General features: G+C 37.1%; 1 protein-coding gene across 4 annotated transcripts; it reads right to left on the minus strand.

Annotated features, from left to right (window-relative positions):
- Positions 1 to 4,413: 4,413 nt before the first annotated feature.
- Positions 4,414 to 6,929, minus strand: LOC115753271 (thioredoxin-like fold domain-containing protein MRL7 homolog, chloroplastic). Of its 4 annotated transcripts, none has more exons than XR_004016847.2 (5): positions 6,142 to 6,927; positions 5,545 to 5,629; positions 5,217 to 5,328; positions 4,936 to 5,105; positions 4,414 to 4,816 (listed from the first exon to the last, which is right to left on the minus strand). XR_004016847.2 is itself a non-coding variant. In XM_030691814.2 (5 exons), exons 1-4 carry the CDS (start codon positions 6,849 to 6,851, stop codon positions 5,002 to 5,004), a joined length of 1,011 nt encoding a protein of 336 aa, XP_030547674.1. In that variant the 5' UTR covers positions 6,852 to 6,927; the 3' UTR covers positions 4,414 to 4,727; positions 4,964 to 5,001. The 4 variants fall into 4 exon arrangements, 3 of the variants coding, with proteins under 3 accessions (XP_030547674.1, XP_030547673.1, XP_048128568.1); XM_030691814.2 differs by having other exon boundaries at positions 4,414 to 4,727; positions 4,964 to 5,105; XM_030691813.2 differs by having other exon boundaries at positions 4,964 to 5,105.
- Between the last annotated feature and the right edge of the window lie 1,977 nt (positions 6,930 to 8,906).

Genomic DNA, 8,906 nt, shown 5'->3' on the forward strand with positions numbered 1-8,906 from the left:
AGAAACATGAACACAGTACTTCACAACACGGAAATTGAAAGCGAACTAGGCCAGTCTCGATCACAGACGGTCCACATTCACTATATGAAGAGAAGTCTGTTTTATGCCCCTTATCCAACCTCTTACATTAGTAGAAGTTTTGTAGTCTGTCATCTTCCTCGTGGTTTGTTGTCTCCATACAAGAAAATTTACGTTCTGTTTTGAGTCCTTCACGTCGTGTTTTGGCAGAAATCAGGAATGTCCGATAAAGATTAATGTTCTTACACCATTTTTATCAAAGGGCTGCACAAAACGGTCAAGAGGGCAACCACAAGCGGTGAGTGACAGCCGTTGAGTTCAATGATCGTCCAAACCCAATTGACAGCTTCACACTAGAACAAAAAAGTCTTGCCATCGGTCATGTATTGCAAAAGGATCTGCGAAGTTTACGATGTCTATGACTATCCCTACACTATTATCAACATCACCTTTATCCCAAACAATCCTTACACCATATGGCATATAATCGTTTCCACAATCTTGTGCAGAAATCCAAGCATAGCTACCCATAACTTCCGATTGAACCACAAAGAGTGTATGCCTAAACTAACTTCACAGGAATTTCAGAGCATTCTTTAAAAGCAACATAAGAAAAAAAAAAAAAAAAGGTGAAACTGAAGAAAGACGAAACATGAACGTAATCACAAAGAACAATTTGGCATTTGGGAGTTGACGATATGAATCTGACTGGTGAGAATCCTAGAGCAATATTGCTTTTAGAGGATAAAGAGCTCAAATCAAATGGCCACTCGATGAACTTCAACATCAAAAATGAGAAAAGCGTCCCCATATAAAATCAACATGTCAGATTTTTAAGATCATATCCGTAATCATGATCATCATTACCTCCTCTTCAATTAAAGCAAAAGGTAGCGTTTGGAAGAAATTTCAGTAGGTGAGGGGGACAGGGATGTGGATATCACTACTTTTGAGTAGCCGGTGGAAGTTGCCTTAGCAGCTCCCTCTTGGCATTCACCCGCAAAGAGAAAAGCCGATTTGATGTGTGTGTGTGTGTGTGTGTGTGTGTGTGTGTGTGTGAGAGAGAGAGAGAGAGAGAGAGAGAGTTCCTTTTTTCTTTTGGTAAGGGAGAGAGTTCCTGTTTTGTTGTCTGGGAAAATGATAAATAAGGAGAAACAAGTGAGAGGAAAGACAAAAGTTATACTTCCCATTCCTATTTTAACCTCTCAGTAATTTTTTTTTTTTTTTTTGTCGGAACCTCTGAGTAGCAGTTCCTTTTTTTTTTTTTGCATGAAAACAAGTGATATAAACAGTTCCTTTTTTTTTTTTTGCCTACCCCCAGGAGAGGCTAGGTCTTGGTATATGACGTTCTCCAATGTGTTTTCATGCTTATTTTATTTTAGTTACTGAGTTGACTAGGGCTTACCACGTGATTGACTTTCAGACACCGATATGTGCTTGGATTCTATTTTTCTTTTTGTTACCTGGACAGTTTGGGCCTCTTGGACTTTTACCCGAAACTAAACCCACTACACATATTATCGTATTAACCCACAAACTAAAGGGATGTCAGTCTGACCCAAACTTAATGTCTCATATCAACCGGATTGGGTTGGCTTTTTGAGTCAGTCGGGTGGTTGACACATCCTTCCGGAACAATATAAATTGACTAGAAAAACCTCCTTGACAAATTGGGTACATAAGAAGACTTCAGAATATACTATATTCGCCATGGTAATAAGAAGTGTTAACCCCATAGAAGAGAACAATTACATTTCCCTAGTGGACAAGCACAATGATGCTCTACCATAGACAACGTATACAGACATATACACATCAGGAGGAACAATTTCTGGAAAAACGTTCCTTAACACGGAAAAGCAAAAAGCCTTAAACATATAAATCCCCGAAGAGCAAGTTAGCAAAAGAAGGAATCAGGGAAACATATGTGCATAATTGATTGGTTCGCAGAAATCAATGCCATCCATTGTTCCAGATAGATTACCATAAGGAGCAAGTTTTGAAGGGACAGTAGCGGGTGGGCTAGCATTGTGATGGAATTCTCCTGGGTGAGTGAGAGGAAGTTTCTCTAAAGATAAGGCATGCTTCAATCATATGCACATCATGGTGAAATGGATCATATACTTCACAAAGGAAAAACCAAAAGAGACCAACTTCTGCTCTCCAAGGAAAAAGAGCATATGGATATATTTACACTTAATCATAAGAGAGTTTTCGAAAAGAAATCTGTATGAAGGGGCAATGACCACTGAAGAAGAAACTGCATGCTCCACAGAAGGAAGCAAGTTTTCTACTTTGATCAAATGTACTGTGGAATTTCGCCTATTCCGTATCTGAAGATAGGAGTACAATTTGTACACAAAAACAACCTATCCATGTTTACAAATCGGAGAAGTGTAATTGCCTTAGATTGCCTTAATGTGGTAGAGACCTAATTTTATTCAAACTCAAAGTGGTTGGGAGAAGTCTAATTGCTATAGATTGCCTTAACATGGTTTAGGCCTAATTTTATGAAGTCAAAGTGGTTCGATCATACTATCAAGGTAGAATAAGTCATCATAGGATGGTAATGCCAAGAACCTGGGAATAGAAAGTTTAGGGAAGTTATGGGTTCAATACTGACCAGAAAGCATAGTAACCTTAACATGATCAAGGGCAATTTCAGCTCTAGAAAAAAGATGATACCCTCCTAAAACTTGCGATTTCTTTTGTACTGTATTATGAAACGTTATTTTAACTCCAAAAATTCTTCGGTGAAGAAAAACACTGAGACTAAGATGCTACTTTATGCAATCTGGAGATATTTGGTTGCAGCTTGTAAACTTAGGAGGACATATCAAAAACCCATTTCATTCTGTAGGCAGTTGATAAACTGTCTTGTATCAAGCAACCTCACAAAAACCAAATTCACCTCAGCTTTCTTTCTCTTCCATAGAAAGCAAGAGAATTATGGGGAAATTAACCCCCCATACTTAGCCACCTTCAGATTATCCAGCCTTTTGAAGAATACTAAGGGCCCTTTTGGTTCTCAAAAAGTTTTCAATTGAAAATGAACACGAGAATAGTTTTCTATATGCAATCTTCTGTTTATCTGAAAGTGTGTTTGCAAAATGAAAATAAAAATTTTTACTGCATTGAAAATTGTGAAAACATGTTCGGTACGATTATAAAATTGACCCTAAACTCATTTTCCCTTAATTTTTTTGGCCAATATCATCCTATTTTCTTTAAATATTAATATATGTCACTTACTTGATGAAGGGTACGTTTAGAATTAATTTTTTTTAGAAGAAATGAAGAACTTCTTTTAAGCTTTGTGCTTCAAACAACTCTGGCCAGAGTCTATCAGTGTAGACATTAAAAATGAAAAAAGAAAAAGCCCTGGTTTCTTCATCCTCTCGTCTAGCTTGATCTCCATTCTCCATCAATATTGCTCCTTACCTTATTGAAACGTCAGATACACACACACACACACACACACACAGGGTTTGGTTGAATGAATCAGCAAATACTTGAAGAGTGGGAATTTGAGAAGCAGAGATGATTTTCATGCTTTAGTTTTGAAGATGACCAGCAATTGGTAAAGCCACAGGTCCTGTAAAAAATTTCTTTAAAGGCAAAGATTCTTTTGCCCCATTCGCTCAATAGCATGTTTCACCAGAGGTGAAAACTCTGCAAAAGACATTTTGTGGTTTTCAAAAGCAAACTAGTTTCAGCTTTAAACTTGGAAAACTGGTTTCCATGCTTTCAAAAGAAAATTGTCAGAAAACTCTACCAAATAAGTTTTCTATGTTCTCAAAAGAGAAAGAAAAAAGAAAACAAAGAACACCAAAGTATTCAGCAGGTTTAAGCAGGAAGGATGATCTCCAGTTTTCTATTAACTCACAGGTAAGTGTTCTAAAATATGATTGTTGTCCAAGCATGCCAAGAAGACTTATATGTTTGCACCATCTCAGGCCAACTCATGCTGTTTTCTGTTAGATTGATGATAGATTCATACACAAATTCCTCAGTTAACTCCAAAGGGACTAAAGAAAAATTAAAGAAAGATGGAATAACCATCAAAAGCACAATCCACTGGGATTCACACAGTTCAGTCCGACGAGAACACACCTAAATAGTCATGTCATTGCTGTAGGCATTATACAATCAATCAAACTCTGCCTTCTTTCTTTTTATTTTGTTTTTGGCCAGATAGGCTATATATCTCAACATGATAACTATCATCGTATACAGTCTTATATATGATCAAACACATGCAACCTTCGCTATAGTTGAAGCCATGACAAATTAATCTAATGAGTTTTCAATCAGTGACACAGCAACCCATTAGACAAAAGTTCACTACCAATCCAATTAGTCACATTCATTTGTCTTCCTTCAACTTTTATCACATTGAATACAGTGGACTAGCAATGTCTAAGTATACTCAATTCAAAAGTGCCATGTGACTAAGAGCAAATTATATACTAACAGAAAGATTAACGCCAAAACCTAGACTGAAGAAAACAGAATGCAATGGAAACTCTCAGCATAAGAATCCAGGCTTCAAACTAAACCATCGAATTTTCTAACTTCTAGGGGACAATACACAGATCCTGCTAAGCCTTTCTAAATGTGATCAACAAGTGCATGACGAAGGTAAGCAAGCATTGGATAAAAGAAAGCACCTTCCACAGTCTGATTGCCCTTGGATTTTCTAGTTGAATCTGAACCAGTGCTAGTCAAATCCTCAGAAAGAAGAAAGCCCACATAAATAACATTTTGTCCATAACATTGAGGTGTGTTCCTTTCTTTTCTGCACGACATGTACCATGTCTTAATTAGTATGCACTCTTCATTTTATAAAGAGGAACACTGAATGATCAAGCAGAGGCTGTCAATGGTTAACCACATAAAGGACACACGCAACTATACTCTTTATAGTAGGATCAAAACCAGCTACCTGTACAGGAAGACGAATGCCAGGTCCAGACTAGCACTTTAATAAGGTAAATTCAGGGCTGCATCACCAACCCATGAAGGTTTCTTTGCATTATAGTAGAAATGTGCGATCATATGAACCAATTCATCAGCTGTTCGAAAATCTGTATGGGCAAGGCAAAGGGTGATATTTAAAAAACTTAATCACAACATGAATACCAAAAGCAACTAGGAACTTTCATCCTCATGAGTTAAGATAAGGTTTTAGATATTACCTTTCTCCCTGTACAAAATCCTGTTTCCACGTAAGAATAGTATTTGTGGGCACTCTTTAACTTTAAGAGCGTATGCCAAATCTCTTTCAATGTTCATATCTACTTTAACAGCCTACAATGACAACAATGACAATCAGAGAGGGAAGAAACACCACACTTCACCAACATCTATACTGGATTATCAGAAATGATCTGCTCCAAGATATTAAACTTAAAGTTTCAGGATAAAAAAGACTAAGGACAAAAGGTTTAAAAACTAAAAAAGCAGCAATGATTCAAGACTGAAGAAAATGCAATCATGAAAATAGGAAGTTTGGCTATGGCATACTCGAGGTGGTAATCGGTCTTTCGTCCCCCAATAAACTTTGATGGCATTTTCTAACTCTTTCAAAACCTTCCAGTTATCAGATGCCCTGCAATACAATATAGCATTCACAGAATACGCTTTCTTCCTCAATTAATTGCAAGACCAAAAAAAAACAGAAATACAGCACTCAATTTTCTCAATAGCGCGAACTCAAATACAATGTGTGTGCGTGAAGAAGATATTCTACGGTAAGCGAAAATGCAGACCAGATTAGCGACTATAGCCAAGAACAGGTAGCTCACAGTATAGATACTACAGCTAAGAAATAATCACATTAACAAGCGAATCAGAACTCTCATCTTGACAGAACGTGGCAGTAATCCCACAGTATATATCAGCCACCCCAATCTATACAAAGGCTATATTACTCACAATTCAGGATCTAAAATTATATCTTTCCTTTTTCATTTGGATTACTCAAAATCTCTTTGCCATCTCCTAATATTGTTAGTAATATACGTTGTTTTTTCCTGCATACAACATCATAACCTACTCATACCATGAATGCCACAGGAAAACAGCAACTTGTCCAGAATGAAGGGATTTCGATGCTCAAACCTGTTGTATCTTTCGAAAATGAGAACAATCAATGGGCTCGGATGGAAAGCGAAACTCTCCCACTCCAAACAATTGATCTCCTTGACCCAACTGTCCTCCACCTCCCCTTCCCAGTCAATCGCAGAACCATCTTCTCCAACCACATTCCTGATCGGATGCTGCTCGAAATACTCCGACGCCCTAATTCCCCAGCCCACGTCCGCATCCAACGGCCAACTCGAGCTCTCCTCCTGAACTACAAACTCCTTCTCCGCCTCCGCAGCCTCCTCCTCCTCCTCCTCCCCGTCATCATCCTCATCATCAATCTTCTCCTTCACCATCACATCCTCCGCGATTCCATCAAACGCCTCGGGATTCTGCTCCCTGATAGACGCGAACGTCCGGTCGAGCGACCCCCTTATGAAGTCCTCTACCGCTTGGGCTTCGCTCCGGCGGCCCCTCCTCCTGGGCTTCCGCGGCTTCGTCTTCGGGAGAGGCGCCGTCTCTCCGGACCCGTCGCCGCCGGGGTTGCGAGGTTCGGACTTCGGACCGGACGAGTCCCGCGAGACGGCCGTGCGAGGAAGAGGCGGTCCCGCGCTGCGCCGGTTGCGATTGGGGCGGAGAGAAGATGAGGAGGAGAGCGGGCGCGGACTGAGACGTGGCCGGAGCGCGGAAGCAAGCGAAGCGGAGAGAGCTTGTGGCGTGCAGATGATGCTTTGAACGATCACCATTTTTTCCTTCGGTGGGAGAGAGCAGCAGCTGGAGTGAGCCCGTAGGCCAGGGGAAGAGAGCTAGCGGGGAAGGGTAAAAGAGGGAAACAACTTCCGATTGATGACCAATTTTCTTTTTCATTTTTTTTTTGTCTTTCGAAAAATTTTAAATAAGAATTTTGAAGTGCGCTTTTATTTTTTCAAATAAAAATACGAAGTTGATCTGCTTTTAAAAAAAAATCCAAAGTATTCTTATTTTTTCAAATAAAGGCTGAATTATATATTATTTTAAATAAGGATCCGAAATGGTCATATCAGTATCAAGAAAGATCTGTCTTACTAACTGGTTAAGGACATTTTCATCATTTATTATTCATTTTTTCCATTTTTTCTTTTTAAAAAATTAAAAAGAAATAAAAGTAAAAAAATACAAGCCAGAGTGTATTTCTTCTTTTTTTTAAAAAAATTTATTTTTTAGTTTTTAATTTGATTTAATTAAAAATTAGGTTAAATTTGTATTTTTGCCAAAATGCCTTTAATTGATCGGAATATTTATCCAAGTGACTGGCCGACGAGATCAAGCACTTATTTGAAACAATCATGATAACTTCAAGCCCTTAATTGAAATAATCATATCACTCGGGTACTTATTTGAAACAAAGTTTACTTCAGATTTTTATTTGAAAAAATAATAGCAGTTGGCCCTTTATTTAAAAAATTTTCTATTTTAGTTTAAAGTATTTTCAGACATTTATAGTGCATAAATATTTACAATTATTTTCATAATTGAGTATTAAATTTGAGGGATATTTTGAATTTTGATGGAAAAACAATTGTTGAATCATAAACAAACATGTCTTAGACGAATGCGAGCATGTTTATGAGAAAAGTAAAATCAAGAAAAAGAATGTGGATTTACATTTTCACCTCATTGGAAAATCTTCTATTGAAAATAGATGTCAATAGAAAATCCATTGATGGTCATCTCATAAACTCAAAATCGCCGCATGACTTCAATATACTTCTCTATATCAATCAAGCTCGTGAAAATTTAATTATTCAAGATGCATGGATATCATCTTGATATATAATATATCACATTTGGGTCGGTTATGATAAAAATATTTTCTATTGGACTGATCGTTAATAAAAAAATCATGAAATACATTCTCATTTGTAGAAGGTCCTCTACTTGCTGGTCAACTAGATAAATTGGGAAAAAAAATTTATAGCTCCGATTTCGTGGATTAACAACTACATTATTTAAGGAAATATGGGATTGATAAAACATCAATTGATTCAAGCTTCAACATTCAGATTTGGACATCTTGAAATATTTCAACGTATCTCCAATTGTCGAACAAAGGCTAATTCAAGCGCGTTTAAGATCGGAGGTTGTTTCCTTGTTCTAAGTAGGTTTCCTTAACTTGGGTATGATTTGGTTTTTTTATTTAATGTTTCCTAGTTTTAGACTATCTTATTACGTCTAAAAATAACTCGCGCATTTTCAATTGCAAGATGCAAATTTTGAGTTGATATATGCAAATTTCTTTCGGGTAAGTGATTCATTCAGTTCTTTACTAGTGGCAAATGTCAAAATCTTTTATTGTTGCCGACAAAAGATTCCTTTTATGTTTCAGTTGCGAAATGTTCTAGTTATTATCCCGCAAACACATAAAAAACTTTCTTTTCCATCAAACAGGTTCGCATTTTCACCCTCTCAACATGTTGTCACATTTTCAACGTATTTCCTTAAAATAAACAGGGCCTAAATTGGACTGGGGAGGTGGTAACTCACTAACCATAAATTTGCCTAAAATAAGAGCTGAGATGGCAAAAGTGTAATCTAATGCAAAGTAACTTTTTAAGTTGAAAAACAAGGAGAAATAGCTCATTATAATAAAATAAATTAAGCATTCTTAAATTCTTCAAACCATATTACCTTTTGGAATTTTTCTTTTGGCGAGGTTTGCTGTTAAGCACTCAATTAAAGATTATTACCTTAATGTGTTAAATTATTAATTGCATGATTTATAGGAAAAACAATATATTGGCAATAAAGGTTGTTTTTCCTTT

This window comes from Rhodamnia argentea, chromosome 1, assembly GCF_020921035.1.
Source record: "Rhodamnia argentea isolate NSW1041297 chromosome 1, ASM2092103v1, whole genome shotgun sequence".
NCBI lineage: Eukaryota > Viridiplantae > Streptophyta > Magnoliopsida > Myrtales > Myrtaceae > Rhodamnia > Rhodamnia argentea.